The sequence below is a fragment of the Rhea pennata genome, chromosome 4 (genome assembly GCF_028389875.1).
Source record: "Rhea pennata isolate bPtePen1 chromosome 4, bPtePen1.pri, whole genome shotgun sequence".
In the NCBI taxonomy this organism is placed as follows: domain Eukaryota; kingdom Metazoa; phylum Chordata; class Aves; order Rheiformes; family Rheidae; genus Rhea; species Rhea pennata.
This window is the reverse complement of record NC_084666.1, coordinates 52,094,680-52,114,745: the sequence shown is the minus strand read 5'-3', so window position 1 is coordinate 52,114,745 and position 20,066 is coordinate 52,094,680. Positions and strand designations below refer to the sequence as shown.

The 20,066-nt window shown below is 41.1% G+C and overlaps 1 protein-coding gene across 1 annotated transcript; it reads left to right on the top strand.

The window, feature by feature from the left end:
* The first annotated feature begins 9,668 nt into the window (after positions 1–9,668).
* On the top strand, positions 9,669–19,831 carry RAB33B (RAB33B, member RAS oncogene family). Its single transcript, XM_062573959.1, has 2 exons — positions 9,669–10,107; positions 16,620–19,831. The coding sequence occupies exons 1-2, from the start codon at positions 9,859–9,861 to the stop codon at positions 17,061–17,063; spliced, it is 693 nt and encodes a 230-aa protein (XP_062429943.1). The 5' UTR covers positions 9,669–9,858; the 3' UTR covers positions 17,064–19,831.
* The last annotated feature ends 235 nt before the right edge of the window (positions 19,832–20,066 follow it).

Here is a 20,066-nt window from a genome sequence, read left to right as displayed (position 1 = left end):
ATATGCACAGTAGCAGAAAGACAAAACCACTCTGCAGTTGCTCAATCCCTCAAAATGCTGAAGAGATGCAGGCTAACTGCATAGTCTCTTTATTAAGCAACGCGGTTTTAATAATCAGTATGAAAGTAAAGGTCATGTTTGGGTTGCATGACTTCGGCAATGCCTAAAGTCTCCCAAAGGAGGAGGAGGGTCTGTCGGCCTTGTAGATCAAGTAGTCGGCGGTTCTACAAAACTGGACTCAGCTGTTACTTTAGTCACGTCTTGCCTTCATGCAAATGTACCACTGGGAACGTGAAAATGTTCTTTACTTAAGAGGAAAATAAAGGGTTTAACTAAGGTGAGGCTGTCAGCTGCTTCATTCACTGACACCAGCACTTCTCTGCTGAGTATGTACAAGCCCTGACTTGTACTTCCTTTGCCAGGGCTTTTTTCAGGGTCTTCCAGTGTTTAGCATTTTCTCTTGAGCTTCCCAACACCAAGAGCCATTGCTCCCATGATCTAAGACCACCTCAGAGATGGAGTGCTGGTCCCTGAGAGGAGGAACACCTCTGCTTTGAGGGATATATTTGGTAGGAATAAAACCAGATATTCCCCTTAAGATACTGAACTGCTTTTCTTCATTATCTGGTAATTTTTCTTTCAGTTCTCTCTTTCATTTAGAAGCATTTTTTGTAAAGTTCTAGGAAAACGTTAACTCCTAGCTGTTTATGTCATGTTTTTGAGCATTTTTTTCTCACAGGAATCATCAAATGTTCATAATTCTGCACCTCACTTCACCTGCAATATCAATAAATGTCCTAATGGAATATAATTGGAAAATGTTTTTGCGTATTTGAGCCGGCAACCCGATTTTCTGCTTTATTGCGAAGTAGGCCTGTTTGTACTTTTGAATTCCTCTTTCGTCCCCTGAGGAATGTAAAGCTTTCCACCATGTGTCCCTTACTTTCTGTTTCATGTTGCAGGCCCTTCGCGGTGGGGAATGGTTTCTCCCTACAGTTAACACCTTTGCACCGTTCGGCAAAGCTGGGTCGAGACTTCGCTACGCTGGCGTGCGGCGTCCGCAGCGCAGCAGGAGCAGGCTGTCCTGCGAGCCGGGCCGCCTCACCGGCGGGAAAGGCAGCTCGTGCAAAGGACCTGATGCTCCAGATTAAAATACAGAGAGCGTAAGGGATTAGAGCGAATATGGTTTCTAGTGCCTGTCATTCCCAGGAGAATAACTTCTTCGTGCAATGCTTATTTTAAAAGCTTGTGCCAGTTCGCTTGGGTTAGCACGAGTCATGAGGAGTGAGGGGAGAGCAAGTCTTGTTTGATTAGTTCTCTGATTATCTTTTTCTAATGATTTGATTCTATGTTTTTTACAGAAATGAAGGCAGAAGGAGACCGGAACTTCAGGCAGCTCTGGGAAGAGTTTATGCGATGGAGGGTTTCCGTGCTGTGAGCTGCGCGCAGCTGAAAGGCGAGAAGGAGCGAGCAGCGCCGGAGGGGTCTGGTCGGGGTGACGTGCTTTCCCTTCGAGGCGGCAGCGTCGCTGGCTCGCTCGGGAGGACGACGAGAGCGCGAGCGAGGCGGGCAGGTGGCTGGCAGGGGCTCAAGTGAAGCAGCGTGGGCAGAGCCAGGGCAGTCCTGCTCTGACCGCACGTCTCCTCAGCCCGTCCGCCCTGTCGCCCTGGGATTTGTGGCTGGCCAGGACCATGCCACGGGGAGGACACATGCGGTGACCGGCAGTTAGCCAGGAGCACAGCGATGCTTTGGAGTTGGCTCTGGACACATCTTGAGTGTTGCACTTAGTCTACACGAAGCTGCCTCCTTGTGCCGGGCACGGTAATACAGAGCCTCGAGGCAGAGCAGAGCTGAAAGAGGTGCACAAGGCGGTGTGTGTGGTGGAAGGAAAATCTCCGCATGCAGCCAACGGAGGGCACGGAAGGACGTGAGCTACTGACAACAACGGAGTTTCGGACAAAAATCTGAATCAACAACTTGAGAAGGTACCAAGACTTCTGGCTTGGTCGCGCTGAAAGGGGCAACTGAGACCACAGCCATTCTGCCCTGTCTAAGATATCGACAGGTACACAAAACGCAGGCGTACGTGAATGATGTACGTTGGCCTAAATTCGCCCTTACATAAAACCCTGAGAGAGAGAGAATAGACTATGGAGGAAATCCTTGTGCTGGGGATATGATAAAATTGAGGAAGCAAATTCAGAGCTATGAGTCACAGGTCTCAAGACACAGGCTATTGCTGAATTTTAAGAAATGTCAAAAGAAAGGCTGACACTAGTGGTATAAATAGAAGTGGGAACTCTGAGTGAGAAATCTAAAAAACTGGTAGCAAAGGGAACATATTAACACACTGCTGGGGAAAGACAGCTTTTACCTCTTTCCCCTGTTAGCAGTATAATCAGATGTATGGGCACTGTCTGTTTTCATTAGCGTAGTTATTTTCATTAGCACAGATGCATTATAGTGTTGCTTTCTAATATGCTTTCACATGTAGCCTTCTTAAAATGCAGCTTTATGTGGCTGGCACCTTGAAGACTGATGTTCCTGTTAGATGAAATGTACCCAGAACAATATTTCAGCACAGCTCTAGCTGGAACCATGTGCCTGGGAAAGATCCAGTTAGCTGTCAGAGCTAGTTCAGTCTTTACAGCCTCTGCTTGAAAAATACCCACTAATACTGGCTGCAATGTTTTGGGGGACTTAGAAGGGGGAGGAAGAGAAGGGGGAGAAGGAAGGGTTTGCATTCACAAAAGTAACATTTATTTTATCAGACACCCATTCTTTTTCTTGTTGAAAACAAAAGTTGATATCAGCACCAACAAGATAAGCAGTAAAGAATTGAAAAAAAAAAGGGGGGGGGGGATTGGAGGGGGAAAAGTTCCTAGTTTTGCCAGTGGGTGGGTTTTTTTGTTCAGTATTTTAATTAAAGTGGGAATAGGACTATGCCTTTGATAACCAATGAGAGGTTGGAAAAAGGAGAAAAGCTTATTCTTGCAGAAAGAAACACATTTTGATATCATGACATTTTAAGAAAAACCTGTTGACAGAAAATAAAATGCACAATATATCCTCACATCAAACACAGTCCTAGGGATCAAGGTCTTTAATTTGGAACTTAAACATATGAGCAAACTGCTGGCAGAGCATGGTACCAGTAGATTTATTTATTCTTTGCTCCCCAGGAATGATTTATTGAAGGCCCTGGTGCGCACAGGTAAATATAGAAGCTTCATGACATTTGATGGACCTTTCTACAGTGCTCTTTGATGCAGTTGGAAAGCCTTTGAGCACAGTGTGTTCAACTGCAGGTACAGAGAAAGCAGGGACACGACTTGCGGTTTTAAATGCATGTGCCAGATCAAAACAGCTTTGGTGGCTGCGTGGTGATGTGTATTCCCTGTTGCCAAGGTGCACCCCAGCAGGTTCCCTGACATCCCCTGGGTTATTCAGCACATCCAGGCAGAGGGCACAAGTCATTTACATTTCTGTACGACCCAAATGTCCAAACATCATATCAAGCATTAAAGACCTGACCCAGCAGCTGTGCCTGTTCATAGCAAGAAGTTTGTCAAGTGATTCCTGATATTAAAATAATACTTGTGAAGCAGCAGCTACTGCTGTTAGCACTATCAGTCCAGTTTTTGTCTGCCAACATCAGGCAAATTCTCATAGCAGGGAACGTAAGGTTTCTTTCAGTAAGGACTGTGATGTCGTGTCCAGTGGATGAGGCCTATTAATATCCAGATGATCTAAAACACAAACTAATTTGAACAATAAGGCCCCAATCTCTCCTCAGGCATCCAAATAAATAAATAAATAAAGGAAAATCTTTTGTTTCTTTCCATTTCCTTGAAGTTTTTAATTTTATACTTTGGACAAGAATAAGGACATAGAAGTGAATGAGAAAGCCATATTCCAGTAATTGGCAGTAAAAGACACTGGGTTAAAACTGCATTCCAGTGCAAAGAGAGATGAAACACACATTATTGTGATTTAAACAGGATATGTCAATACCTGCTTTTCCAGTCTACTTTGAGAACCATACATACAGCTTTCCATTTCACTGGTAAGTGCTATTTCTGAAAAGCTATCCTCATAAAATAACATTAAGGGCAGTTCAAGCTTCTTAGACTTGCAGAGAGCCAAGTCTCGCAGTACTTTTCCTTGCAAAGCTACTGGACTTCTCCCTGCAGAAATGGAGGAGCCAAGGCCTTGCATTAAAGGACGAAGCTCCCGGAGGGAGTTCAGAAGTCAGAGGTACAGTGTATCTGTAGAAATATGAAAAGAAATTTTAAGCTGTTATCAAAGGATATTGATTAATTGAACAATAAAATTGTTCATTGAAAATTAATCAAGCCCTTGAAATTTCCACTTCTGGAGAACACAGTTCAAATGTGAACAATTACTCTGTACAGAACTTCCACTGATGTAAATCTAACACCAGTTTCTGGCTTCTAATTTTTAAGTTTAGCTTTCTGGTGGATATGTGTCCATCAAAGCCCCAAAGCAGGTAATCCATAGTATAGTGTCTTGACATGAGGGGCACATTGAGACACCTCAGTTACCACAAGGCTCCTGCTTGAACTAAATTTGATTTTAGACAGAGTAATATTTCTGTCATTCAACTGCCAGAATCAAAAGGACACCAGGAGAGTTTTTGATCCCTTCAGAGATCAAACAATAGGAGACATTCTTAGACTTGCACTTTTTCCTAGCTTGTTCCTTGACTTAAAACTCAGGAGGCATAATTTTTAGATGTAGGATACAGCTTACATTGTCATGTAACTGACAAGTTAAAATATGTCTTCAAGGGAAGACAGGAATAATCATTCCTGAAATGCTGAGCAAGTCCAGAATATCTTGCAACTATTTTCAGAATCCTCCTCTTCAGAATCTTCTACGTCTGCTAAACAAAAATATCTGTAAACTTAGGCTCTTGTACATTCATTCACTGAACACATCTGAATACTATATTAAAAGTACTTGTCCTTGCAAAAGAAGAAAAACAGAAGCTTTTTCAAATGCTTGAGTAAAAAGAAGCATTTTTAATTTATTCTATAATTAAATGCAACTAGATTTGCTAATCTCCAGATATGCAGAAAGCAACATCCAGAAATAGTAAGTGCTGGATTAAGTATAATGATTTAAACAACAACTTTATCATTCCATATATACCTCAGAAGTGGTGAAAATTCTAGTACTACACTGAAATAGCTCATATAAAAGTGACCTATGCCCAAGAGATTCTCCTGAGATTGCACTGCATGGGAATTACCGTATTAGCTTTTTTTTTCTCTCCTTTTTTTTTTTTTTTTCTCTTTTTTTTTGACCCATCACCACTGAAGCAGTTCTGGCCCTGTAGTCTGTTTTTTCACTGCTGAGCACCTCCAAGAAATTATATGATTATTCTCTGTGTACAGAATTTGCAAAGAAAGAGCACAGCTCTGACCTCCTTTGGCCATATCTCTGTTGTTTGCCAGAATTGAGAGCACTTGCATTTGTGGGGATTTCCCAGGGGTGCAGTTCCAACTGCAGAACTTCCAGCCAGGCTACTGCATCCACCTTGTTCCTTTCCTTAGTGCTTGCACAGGTCGATAACAGCGCAGTGTGCACCATTTCCTGGAAATACACAGCGGACGTGTATCTGCTCATAATGTCTCAAAACCAAATCCACCGTACAAATTGTGCAGTGTGTGCACAGCGGGTCCAGTGCTTCCCAGAAGGACTGATCTCACTATGCACGTGTTATGCACTGTCTCCACATGGGTTTGGTCTGGGAAAGTCCAGATAAAAATATGGTGGTCTTCTGCCTGTATGCTTTAAATCAGAGTTTAATCTATGTTCTTCTGCTGTTTGCCTCTTTAATCTGAAAAATCCTGAGATTAGATTTACAGACAGAAAAGATATATTCTAATTTGAAAGTAGTATGTTTATTAGGACAACAATTACTGTAAACTACAAAAGAAAGATTTCTGAAGGCAAAAGGAGAGAGGGATTAGTAAGATGCTAACTGCCTCTTTCCCTTGTATTTCCCTGAAATTTCTCTTACCTCTTGGCTGTGATGCGTAGCCAGTAATAATTATTGATCACTGTGGAATAGGTATCTTTCAGCCTCAATTAGACTTGAAAATGGTGCATGTTCTGCCTGTTATTCTGCAAAATAGAATCTCGGGATTGCTGTTCAATTGATCAAATATGCAAAATAGAACAGTTCCAAGAACAGAGACAGAGGGAGGTCCACCCTGAACGCCAGTAGCTGTGTTTTAGGCAATATGTGAGACCCTGGCTCACATCCCTGCTATGAATTAGGCACAGTACGAAACTTAAGTTAGATTTTCTAGATCTATTTTCGCCCTTAACTATTCTGTACTTTTCTTCTCCGAGTATGACCAGAAATTCCATTTTCAATCACAGAACACTTTTCTTGGAAAATCTTAGTCACTACAAATACATTCTGATGAAAAGAGTAAATTTTGACAAACTAGATTTTGGTCATTTAAGTAATTTAGAGATTTAAGCAGTCTCTATACAACTTAGGAGCTCTGTTTGGGACTATGAAGTCTGCATGTGTTTGTCCATGCAAATTGACTGACTTTCCCATCATAAATACAATTTGGAAGGGCGGTAGCACCTGGCCACTATGTGCAGTACAGAGGTAGTAACTGCTGTTCCCTTGAAATAGGCAACCACCTCACTATAAAGCTTGCGCTCTGGAGGGACAGATTTACTGGAGGAAGGAGAAAAGGATAGGATGGGTGAAGTCGCCCAGTACCAAATTTGTTGAGGCTGATCTCATGACTGGAATAATAGGGAAGTTTTTAAAAGGACAGCTAAAACTCCCATTATTACATTTACTAGCGCAAGCGAAGGCAAGCTGTTACAGGAACAGCAGGGAAATACTCAGTACCACCAATAATTCTTAAGCAAATGAGAAGCTTCATTAACTGCAGTTCAGGGTTTTGTCCCCTGGATGAAACGTGCATTCTTTTACGTAAAGAGCACTTGTACCATGAAACTCTGAGCAGTATCTCTTTCCAAGGAGTTTAGCACACCACCTGTCATAGGTCCTGAAAAAGGAAGCCTCCTCACCAGAAACGCTGACAGCATTAGAAGGATTCGGAGGCATGTCTGGAGATTTTAGAAAATAAGTGAAAGTCTGTCAAGTCTGAGCTATATGGGAAGGCCTAAAGATCCACATCAGGGACAGAATTTAAAATCTGTGCAGTGCAAGCCAGTGAAGGATTTTCAGGAACAGGAGTCCCTTCTAATACAATAAATCATTCTGCAGTAGGGAGCATTAGCAGACTGTAACAGAATTATTTAATTCAAGTCCATCCTTTCATCATCAGGCTGCGCTCAGGAATATCCTATGTAGGTAGTTCTGTTTGTCTAATGGACAACAAAACAGAAACTGAGATTATAAACTAGAAAGGTGGTTGACATTATTTAGAGGTGAAGTCACAGGCAAGGTGCCAGATGTCTGTTGTATGTATGGCACAGAGTATAGAAATGTAATGACTCCGAATTTGTGTGGCCACTAGATGGTGCATAGATTCTGCCATTTAAAGAGTCTCTGTTGTTGAAATAAAAATGTTCAGAGCTGTTGAAGAGCTCAAATCTAATTATAACACAATTTGGCCCCGTTGGCATAACCCAGATCAAACTCAGTTAAACGAGCTGTTGGCAAACCTTGCCAAGCAGCTGTTTAAACTTTCCTTTTAGCATGTTAGCCAGAGCTCAAATCAAGCATCTCCCACTAGATTTATGAAGTTTCTCCTTCTTCGTTTACTATGAGCTATAGGGATACACTTGCTTGTGCACCCCTTCCTCAGCCAAACACATTTTATGTTCTTTCTGTAAAATGCAAACCTTTCAGTGGAAGGGACAGTAAGAACTCAGTGGTGGCATTACCTCCCCATCTTCCTTTAATCTTCCTTTCAGGCCAGAAAAAAACACCACATCTTCAGTTTTGTGACAGAATAAATGAAGGCATCTTGTTTCAGGAGGGGGCTACTGGGTGACAGGACCTCTCTACAACCTTGAATTAGGTTGTTCCAAAGGAGGCAAGGGGAATAACAGGGACTGAGGTCTAAACACTCCCTGGAGTGGTTCTATTGATTGCACTAAGTTTCTTTCTTGGAGTATAAGGTTTTGATAAGGTTTAGATTGTTTTTACATCACACTGTTGAGATGAACATTTTTTCTTATTTTTTTCTTCCCAGGCTATGAGGAGAGCTGCTCCAAACTCAGTTTTTACACCTACTTGATAGAGTTTTTTGTGAGGGTATTTTTTTTTTTTTTTTGATCTAGCCTATAATGCTTTTATCTGAGCAATGACAGGCTGCTTGAAGCACTGCTCTTCCACCGCACAAGAGTTGTTCAACATGAACCATATCCAAGGAGCCATTTTTTATTTGATTTGTGCCTCTAAATGTTCACAGGCATGCATTAATAGAACAGTCAGACTCCCTATAGCTATTACGTATCTGAACAATTCTGGCTCAGCTATCACTTTACAGGCCAGATAGCTACCATAAGGGCAATACTACTTTTCCACTCATCTACTGCACCTTTTACTTTTCATTGTAGAGGTTTAAGTTGCAGTTTTTGCTGATGGAAATAGTTTTAATTTTGTTTTCTGCATTTTACCTCTCTCCTAGGTTGCAGCTCTTGGTCAGTTTATTAACAGATTCTTGAGGCAATGCCTTACTTCCCTTCTTATTGTGAGATGTCAATCATTTTTGGCTCACATGTGTATCTGTCACAGATGAACTTGCTCCTGTCTCTTTTATTACTGAAGATGACACCAGAACAGTCACACACAGAGCAGCAAGAGCATAAGGCTTTGCCAAAATCCACTTTTCTGTTGCTGCCCCAGAACACAAATGCAGTGTCAACATAATGTCTGCCAGGCAGTAGAGACAGCCTGCCCCACAACAATCCTGTGCCTGAGGGAATTTCAGCCTGAAATCTAGCACTGCCGGAGCATGGTGCCTAATGTCACAAGGTGACTCATGAAAATTATATCAGAAAAATTCCCCCATGATTAAAAATAAACCCTCGTGATTTCAGCCTTCCTCTTATTATTTTTGGCACTGTTAGGATCCTTGTCCGTGTTTATCTGTGATAAGCTGCTCTAAGCGGAAGCATGACGCATGGGACTAGGTGAGCAGAGAAAACACTTCTCGAGCCCAGTCGGTGCTGGAGTAACCGGGACAAAAGCAGTAACACAAGCGCCCCGGGAGCTGCTACTCCCCAGTTCTCCGTGGCCGCATGGCACTGCGACGGCCAGCTCCGCTCCCCGCGCCGGAGAGCAGTGCCGAAGCACAGGGCGCACGGCTCCCCCCGACGCCAGCCCGTCCCAGCACCCGCTGCTGTGCCCGCACAGCCTCGCGCCGTGAAGGAGCGCCAGCAGCTCGCCCAACGGCCGCCCGCGCCGCCAACGGTCACCCGCGCCCTCGCGGCCGGGCGGCGACCCCCGTGCAGCACCGCGCCCTGCCATTGGCCCAGGGGACGCCGTCCCGTGGGCGCGGCTAAGAGAGGTGGCGGCGCCGGTGGCAGCGCCGCGCTCTCGCGATACTCCGCGGCTCGCCGCCACAAGCCGCAGACGTCACCGGCCGCCGCTGTCACTCGCGGCCAATGGGAGTGCGCGGGGCGAGCCCCGTGACGTGGCGCGGCCGTTGGCGGCGGCCGGCGCGGGCACGGGCGCGGGCGCGCGCTGCGGGCAGCCGTTTCTCCACGGAGCGGCGGTTAACGGCTCTGGGCGCGCGCGCCCGGCGCGCGGAAGGGAGGAGGGCGGTAGCGTCCCCAAGCTCGTCCGCCCGGGCCCCAGAGAGGGCGGGCGGGCGGGCGGGCACGATGATGGCAGCGGCGGCCGACTTGGAGTCCTCGCTGGAGCTGAGCTTCACGGGCAGCGGCTCCCTGCCCGGCGGGCTGCCCCCCGCGCGCTCCCGCATCTTCAAGATCATCGTTATCGGGGACTCCAACGTGGGCAAGACGTGCCTCACCTACCGCTTCTGCGCCGGCCGCTTCCCGCAGCGCACCGAGGCCACCATCGGCGTGGACTTCCGCGAGCGCGCCGTCACCATCGACGGCGAGCGCATCAAGGTACCGGCGGCGCGCCGGGCCCTCCCCTCCGCCCGGCTCTGGCTCCGGGGGCGGATGGGGGGCTCTCCGCAACCCTGTCCCCCTGCTCGGCGCTGCGCACCGCGGCCGAGACCGGCTTCGTCGGCTGTCGGCGAGCTCTGCGCGCCGCGGCCTAGCGCTGGGCTCCGTCCTTCCTGCGGGCCTCTATCCTCCGGGGAGATGAGGCTCTGCTGTTAGCTGGGTCGGGCTGCGGGGCCGCTCCCCACCGCCCTCCACGGGGGGTGCACCCCCCCCCCCCCCGCCTGCCGGTCCCCGCTCAGCTGCTCTGCTGGGGGAAAAAGCGGGTGGGAGAATCCAGCCTTTGGGCTCCAGCATCACTATACACAGCAGCAAGGAAACTGAAAAGCTCCAGGAGGGGCAGGTCTGGGTCCTGCTGGGCTGAGGTTGTCAGCCCCTGGACAGTTCTGTTTTGCACATAGTGCTGCAGGCAGCTGCTGGGGCTGTATGTCTTTGGCATTAAACATCCTAGTGTTCATCGCTCCTGTGCCACTCACAGGTGTAGTGCTGTATTTTGGGGCTTGTAGACCCATATGGCATGTCTTCATGCTCTAGAAGTTCATTGAAGTTGTGTCACTCAGCCAATAGACTCTGTTTTGGCTTTATGTACTCTGCAACTTTGTTCAAAACTGTGTTACCTTGCCTGTATTGGAATTGGAAATACTATGAAGATGTTCGTGGTGATGAAAATTTTCTACTGTTAAGCAAAACCTTTGCTCAGCCTTTGGCAGGTATTACTCAATAGCTGCTCTTTAACTGCTGCTCTTGGACTTTTAGGTACATCTCTTCCTTTCTGGTATTTTAGTGTTTGCTGTGTCTGGCATCAGCAGCTTGTTGGCTCCCAGAAATTCTGCTTCTGTGTTTTGTTAGGAATTGCACTTCACTGGCTTAACTTTCAAGTCAATGAAGTGATGCAGGTGGCACTGTTCTGAGGCATACTGATCTTATGATGTTATAAAGAGTTATTATAGTGATCATCTGAAATATTTTTAAGGGAGACTACATGTGTCACACACAAAAAATCAAAGGCAGCGTCAAGAAAATGAGGATGGAAGGAAAAGACCAAACTTGTGGATGGGATAGAATCAGTTTCAAAATCCAGAATTTTTTATGTGGAAATTTAGGGTGGAAATAGAATAACAAATTGCATCCCATTAAGAAGTAGAACAGTATTCAGGAATGAAATGCTGTGTCAATGACAGTAATGTTTTGCATCTTTTTTTTTCTTTCAGTTTAAACTAAATTCAGTGATTCAGTGGAAAATTAGATGTGAGGAAAAATGTGCCTTTACCTTTAAAGGCAAACAAAAAAGCTCTGTAAAGCAATTAAAAAAATACATGAAATATGCCTGGTTAGCCTGGAAGATATGTGAACACTAGTGATGATCCTAATATTAATTTGCAAATTAAACCACTACTTGCTTACAAATGCAGTTTATTTGTAAACAATAATGTAGTTTAAAAACACGAACTTCTCTCTTTCTGCTTACATGTTACAGTTTGTTTCTAGGAACTGAGTTTAACAGATGCTTTAAAAAGAGAGAATGTTAGTCTTGCAATTGTAATTTTGAATATGTTATCACCAAGGTTTGGAATTACAGCTGACAGTCATATAGTTGAAAGCTGTAGTCTGTACTTGCCCATTTACTGATTAAGGAAATTGTGGAAGGCTTCAAAGTCTTTTTGCCTTTCTTTTGGATTGTTTTCACACAATATCTTTCTTTGTAATTAAAAAGGAAAACTAATAAGTGCCTTTCTGTTATTCCTTCCCTTTCTAAAACTAATAGTGCTTTGGTTGATAGCTGAGATTCTGTACTCTTAGGTCTGTTGCTATCTGTAACTAAAGAGAGAACCTCGTGAGGACATCTGCTTGTCAGCAGCATCTTATTGACTGGCTTTTTCACTGCCTCTGGATTATGCCTTGGCTTTGCTGAAAAAAGTGGAGAAGAATCTAGCTTGGTCCACAGTTCTGAGATGCTTCACACAGGTGTCATTATGTTACGTATGCTGTGATAGGTGGCTTTTGCTGTGTTCTTGAGAATGTTGCCTGTTGAATATCCTAGTTTTGGTGAGAGAAGCGGAGAGCTGAAGGAGACTCTTTCCAGACACTTTGTTTTCCAAGAAGTCCTGTTTCAACTTTAAAAGGAAATGTTGGGAGGGATGCTATGTGCCATCAGACTATGTACAACCTCACTCTCTTTTTTTTTTTAATTTGGCACCTCATCTTTACCTTGTTTGTGGCATCTCCCCAGCAATGCCTGTTGAACCAAGAAAGAGAAGCTGTCATGAGCTGAATTGCTCATCTTCTTCTGTTATTACAGTGCCGTGAAGGACGTACTGAGTAGAGGAATGTTCCCTCCTGCTTTGAAGGAAAGCATAAAGCATTAATTAGTGACTTCTCTTTCTCTCTTGTTCCCTCCCCGCCACTGGCAGCTGGATGGTCATTCTTGTGCTGCTCCAGTACGGAGCATTTTTCTTGCAGCTGGAAAAACGCTGTGTCACTGGCAATAACAGAGACACAGTTCTTCTCAACAGGGGTCTCCCACACAAGAATTTCTGTAATTCTAAGATAAGGAGAAGTGTATTCTTTTCAACAGTTGTCTAACTGATTCATCTGAAACTCTAGTGGTTAGATGTGATGAATAGAAAATTGTCAACATACGATTTTTTACTAGCTTTTGTTCTTCCTAAACTGGTGTAAAACTTAACAATGATGTTACTCCTTTGTGACCCACCTTAAAAGAGCAAAGGCTGCAGGTGAAATACAAAGGAGAAAGTCCTCATGGCATATTCTGCACTTTTGAGCTCTTCAGGTTCAAATTTTCTTTGCATCTAATAAAAGGAAGCATGTTTTACCATTTTAACTTTATTAAAAGCCAGGTGTGGTTTTAGCAGTATGTTATAAACCATGCATACTGAGGTAGTCCTTGTTTAGAAAACAGTCTTTCTAGATGCACAAAGAAGGAATCAGAAGGTGGGAGGTGATAGCTGTTAAATACTGGTTTTTATTCCTGGGAAATGTGATGAATGATTCTGTCCTAAGTTTTAGTAGTTGAATGTGCTGTTAAACCAAACTTCTAAAATGCACCTTTTAAAGTGCTGTTACCTCTATCACATTTGAAATGAAAATGTGCTCCTTGATTGATGGTGTTTGAATAATAGGGAGACAGTGATCTCTAATGTGAATTCATCAATGCACATCTATCAAAGTGATCATCATGAGTGTGTGTTTTTCAATAGGGCAGATATCTTTTTGCCAGGCAGTTTTCTTAGCCAGAAATGGAAAGGTGTGCTGAAGTGCATCTGGTAACAGGAAAAAGAAACTCCCAAAGTATGAAACTTTCAGTGCTGGAGAAAGATTTGTCTCTTCATGCAGTTTATGGTTTCATGCCAATAATACTAAAATTTTAAATTTGAGATCATATATCCAACTTTGAAAGCCCCATGTAAATAAAATCTAGGTAAATAAAATATAGTTTAAGCTGAACTTAGAAGCTATGTAAAGCTTTTATTTAATTTCCTTTTTTCTAACCAAGCTTGGCAATAACCTTGTGTATCTCTCCTTGACCGAACTGTGACTGATTTCTGCTCTGAGTGAGGTGGGGAGAGAAGTGCAGTCTCAGATTTTGTAGCTGTCTATGAAGATGAACTTCCTCTTTAAATTAGATTTGATATAACATTTTGCAAGATCATATACTGCTTGGTTGTATGCTGCTTGAGTGTAAAGGTTACCTGCCTGCACATCTTTATTCTCTCTTTAACTTGCTGTGTTCCAAATTAATGAAAGTCCTGCAGAAGTCTCTTGACTTTGTGATGTTTTATAAGCACACGGAACTAAGGGTGTCTCTTATCTGGATAGGTGAATGAATCTTATCCAAATTGAAGTGTCTGTACTTCATCTGGGTATCTAGGCTCCCTTTACAAACCGTGGAGCTGCAGTCAATTGTGCTTAGAGTACAATACAATTGGCAAAAAGCAGTACTTGCTCTAAAATGAGATGATCTGCAATTGACTACGGTTTTCTTCAGTCAGAGGCTAGGGTGACTTGCTCAGATACCAAAACTGCTTTGTAAGCGTCCAGTCATTCAGATAAACCCCAGCAATTGTCTAGTTATATGATCTGGTGCTTGTGCTACCAGATAATTCTTTTGTTAAGTGACAAAGTTCTGTGAAAAGCCAGTTTTCTCCTTTATTTAAGTTGGAACGCTGTTCCATAACTTCACTAACTTAATGATTAGGAACTTTTCTTTTAATTTTGCGTGTACATTTGTTGTAGCTAATTGATACATCTCTTTTGGCAGCAGAAACATTATCCTTTAGCTTAAATAGATCTATATAGAGAGATAAGAGTTCTATTTTCTCTTAATCTGTTTTGCTCGCCATTTTTTCCTGTTTTTCCATTAGTACTCTCCCCATCTCATTTTCCTAAAAAATGCTCAATGGAAGAGTAGACTGCTCTGTAGGAAATTTTTAAGACTATTGACAACTTTTAAGATTATTGGCACTAATCTTGTTTTTCTTAGTAATTTTAGTGACCTTCTTAGAGCAGTATCTGTATGTTTATGCATCTGTAGAGCAGAAGTTGCAAATCACTGGGCTAGACTACATAATCCAAACTGTTCTCAAGTACATTCTATGTTCCTCTGATCAAACCAGTAAAAGTCAATTCCACCTGCTAACATCTGAATTTTTCTTTAGTATGGGTGATCAAAGTTGAATATAATATTAAAGAAAAAGTCATACCATCCTGAAGCATCTTTCCCTTGGCCCTATCACACTTGTGATTTATAACATCCCGTGATTTTATTAGTGTATCTGGATTGTCATCCATTTCAGTTATTTCTGACTGATGAGTCCCCCACTTACAGGAAAGGCCTTTTTTTATTAATCACAGTTCTCGACACCTTGCATCTGATGCTGTTCAGTTTTATTCTCTTTCTGCTATTCCAGCTATGAGATGATATGCTAATCCTTCTTTCTGTCAGTGAAGCATCTTAGCTTCTTACCATCAGCAGATTTCCTTTGCACATTTCTTTTTTTATCTCAAAGTCACTGGTAAAAATGCTAAACAAGATAACTTAAGACACTTCTGATTTAGAAATAGATATACTGAAACATTTGGATTAAAGGACTACAGAACGGTGTTCAGGGAGAATAGTCTTCATCAAAGGACAATACTAGCTATGGAATAGATAGTGGAATATATTGAATTTTAAATCTTTCTAAGAGTTCCTGCTCAAAAGTTAAAAGCCAAAATATTAATCAAAGCGCTTCAACAGTCAGGGATCAAATCTTTAGAACAGAGAGGAAGTTAGGATTCAGCCTTGACCCAAACATCAAATGTTAACTTTAAGTGTTAACACGCTAAGGTGTATATGGTGTAACCATATGCTAATTTATTTGTCAGCCTATACAGTTAATTGTGGGTAAATTGGATCTGACTGCTGAATATTGCAGTCGCCTCTTTCCTGAAAAGCTGATTTCTTAAATATTACCACATTCAATAATTGCATGATTTTATAGCGTATCCTACACATCTGAGAACTCCAAGCTCTCATTCTATCAGAGTGATTGATACATTTAACATTTTTGTTAATACCCTAGTCTTTACATCTGCTTGTGCTTCAAGATAGTTTTATCTGGATCTGAGATATTTGAAAGTTTTACAGATTTAATGGTTTTTTTTGTTTACTATATAGTTTTGTCATTGACTGCATAGACTTCGAATAAATATTGATATTTCAGCCTATTTAGGACAGAATGATATATACCTGGAAAGATCAGTATCATCTTAAATTAATGTAAGGCCTTTACTTTTTTTTTTCTTTTATGGCTGCTTGTACTTGTGTAACAGCAAACCACAGTATTGTCCTAGCTTAATCATTAAATAAGTTTAAGGTAGAGGTTCATAGGAAGGAGAGTTTGATTCTAATAGATACACTGCAGATACAGATTTTTGTGCCTTTTTTTTACATTTTTTTGTTCATGTGTGTTTTGATTTCTTCTTACCCTTGTGGAATATACCACAACTGGCATTTACTGGATGCTAAGTACAAAACTTTGAGGAAGATGTTATTTGTGGCAACAGAAATTCATGTCAGCTGAGAGCTGTGCTGAGAAATGTGTGTTACTGTTTCCTCACATAAAAACTGTATTGGCTAGATTTCAATATTTGTTTTTGTAAAATCTTACAAATTATCTATTCTAGTAAACTTTCAGAAATTTGTATTAGTGATTAAGCCTCATCATAATTTCTTCATAGCTTCAATTGTGAGCAGATGGCTCAGAAAGCAAAACTTTCTGAAATTGTTTATGGGAGAGCCACAGTTTTCTTCAGCACAAACTTTTCAATATGATTAATTCAGAGGAGTGAATTTGTGCAACTGGGTGATGTTCCTAGCTACAGATGATTTACATAATTTTCCAGCATGAGTAAAAAAGCAGTTCTGCTTTTTCCTCTTGTCTTTTGCCTTTCAGATTCAGCTATGGGATACAGCAGGCCAGGAGCGCTTCAGAAAGAGTATGGTGCAGCACTATTACAGGAACGTACATGCCGTTGTGTTTGTGTACGATATGACAAACATTGCCAGCTTTCACAGTCTGCCATTGTGGATAGAGGAATGCAAACAGCACCTTCTTGCCAATGATATACCACGGATTCTTGTTGGAAATAAATGTGATCTGAGAAGTGCTATTCAGGTACCTACGGACTTGGCCCAGAAGTTTGCTGATACTCACAGTATGCCATTATTTGAAACCTCTGCCAAAAACCCAAATGACAATGACCATGTGGAGGCCATATTTATGACACTGGCTCACAAGCTTAAAAGTCACAAGCCATTAATGCTTAGTCAACCCCCAGATCGCAATGAAATACATATAAAGCCTGAACCAAAACCTGCCATGACCTGCTGGTGTTAAATCACGCTATTTATTCAGCTATCACCTTGTCTGTTTGCATATGCTTTAAAGATGTGATCTTGGCAAAGTTCCAGGTATTGGTAGCAGTTATAGCAAATCTCTTCCGCACTTTAATGTGTTTTTTCTGGTGTAGATGTGCCCATCTCATCTTCTTGCACTTTGTAATGTACTTTCCGAATTACTGATTTTTCACTATAGATATACAGGAAAGTAAACTTTGAAGTGAAGTTTCGACAAAGCAGTTCTACTTGAGCTCTTGCTGCCTGAGATCATTTTTGTCACTTGTGGTAAGGTTATAAATAGTAAGCCTATTTACTAATTTTTTGGGTTAGTATTTCATTGGAATAATGTTGGAGGAAAAGTATTCTGGGACAACAGTTAACTTGTTTTTTGAGTCACTGATTAGGGTGATTTTTGATATCTGAAGAAATTTGGTGAGTGCTAGCAAATTACTAAGCAAGTACCTTTTATTAGGACAACAGCAACAGGACTGTGAGATAAAGATTGGGCTGGCAGTGAAGTGCATACTGTGAGCTTTAATGCCCTGTTGTTCCACTGTAAACCTTGTCTGTCTCTTCATGGTAATGGTAAAGTTAAAAAACTTGTCCCTACCTCCAGATAACTATTTAATACTTACAGCTTCATTATTTCTTCACAATTAGCACGTAAGACTAAACTGTGCATTCCTTCTTATGGAAATTATTGTAGCATAGGACTTGGGAAAATTTGAGATTATAATTATCCATGTTTTTTCTGACCTACTAAAACTTCCGTGTTCAATGAGGTCTTACTTGTAAAGATGCTGTATTTAGGCTGAGTATCTGAGCATAAAAATACATAAATGAATTATAATTTGAGTGAAGCTGGCAAAAGCTTCCTGGTTTTCAAAGGTAAGGTTTCCAGAGGCTATTAGTCATGATGGATGTTTTTAAATATCTTGAAAAACCTAGCTTTTTTACAAATCACTTTGATTACATTTTACGGATGGAAATACTTAGGAGAAATGTTACTTCTGATGCCCATTGAGACATATGAAATTGTGCCTTAGTCATAGAAAATGTAAAGGCCACCATATATTAATGATCCATATTGTTCTGCACCAGAACAACTGATCTGGAGGCCTCTGGTCCACGCAAAGGAGCTCGACTACAGGCTTCCATCGTTGAAGGTCAGTTTGCTTGTGTAATGGTAAAACAGTACCTTCTACTTAAAGAATAGGGAATATGGGAATTCTTTAAAACACTTCTGAATAAAAAACCAAGTCAATTTTGAAATATGGAGAAAATCTGCACAGGCAGATCATCTGTTAAAGATTTTGGGCTAAAACTTGCTTCTATGGTATTATGGATTTAAGTTGGGCATCCTGGCATTACTAATAAGAGTTTTTTGTTTGGTTTTGTTTTCTGTTTTTAATCAGAAGAGAGAAACTGCTTTTTTAGAACCATCCTCCTCTGGATTCTCTTGTTTGCAACTATTTTAATTAAGTTCTCTTGTTTGAAGGTCAGCTTTTGTAATGAAAATGATGCTAGGTTGCACAAAATTACATAAAAGAAAATGTAAGCCATAGAATTTAATCTATGACTTCATATGCCATGATGGAACAATATTTTTGTGACTTAATCTTCAAAGGAATTGAAATAAAAATGAGGATTTTTATTTTGTAATGTATGGTGTCTGCTGACTGGAAAATAAATGTAAGGGAAAATTTAGAAGCTGCCATTCTAGTGATTACATTAGAAATAATTAAATTATTGAAACAAGATAACTACTATTAAGCTATTAAAATCAGTACAACATAGTTCAACTGAAAATAATACTGATAAAACGAAAAATGCATTGACTTTTCTCTTGATAAGAAAGAGTATTCAATTTGGCCTAATGTTATTAGAATATTTAAAAATTTCTGAAAAAAATACTAAATATTTTTTCTCTATAAAGTTACTATGACTGAGACAGTAATTTTTTTTTTATGCAACATTGTAAAAGGGAATTTTTTAATCCACTCTCAACATTAAATGACTAAAATTTGGTTTACAAGCCTTTCATGAACAATCAGCTCTTTAACACTAGTGTCCTTAATGGCTTTTTTTTTCTTTTAGAAAAGAATTGATCTTCAATTTATTTGTATAGTATTACAAATGAGCGTGGTTTACAGTCCTCTTGGACAGTTTATTTTTCACTCATGTCCTTAATCCTTTTTTTTTTCAAAGGGATCCACCTTAAGTATTTGTATAGTATTAAATATTTCAGCAAACTTTCTAATCCTTTTTTATTATTTTTTAAGATAAGAAAACAGAATGAAGAATTCTAAAGTCAGTCAGGTTGGGGGTTGAGGTAAGGAAATCATGTAGATACAATGTTAATGTTAAATTTGACATCAAACATCTGTTAATCTGTTAAATTTTATATGAATTATTCACAATCTGTAAATAAGGGCCCTTGTGTTATTAAAGTTGTGTGGAAATGTAATCTTGTGTTCAGCACAAAGCATGTTTTGATGGTTCTCCCATAACCACATGGTCATTAATCCAGAATCTGATACTCTTCCTGGCTTTCAGTAGCAATGTTCTACCCACAAAATTGATGTCAGAAGTAATGAATACTTTGCATATGTATTTTCACCTTACCAAATTGTAAAGTTGGGCTATTTTGTATGTGGGCTTGTGGGAGGGGGGGGGATACAATCTCAAAAACCTAATAAACTGGCTTTGCCACAAACCATTGTCACTTGTTTCAGTAATTATGCTAGAAATTATGACATCACTTCTTGATAAAATCCATAATAAATTACAGTAAACAAGGAAAAAAAAACAGCCTGTAGTTTTTGTTTGTCTAGACAGCAATTTTGTGAAAGACTGTCACAATACTTGGATTATTCTCAGTGCTTTTTGCAGTGTATCTCAGTTACTTTGGAATATCTGAAGCGCGCACCTGCTGTTTCAGAATATGTTTCAGAGGAGTCTTCTCCATTACTCTTCTAGTCTTGCCCCGTGTGCAGGAAAG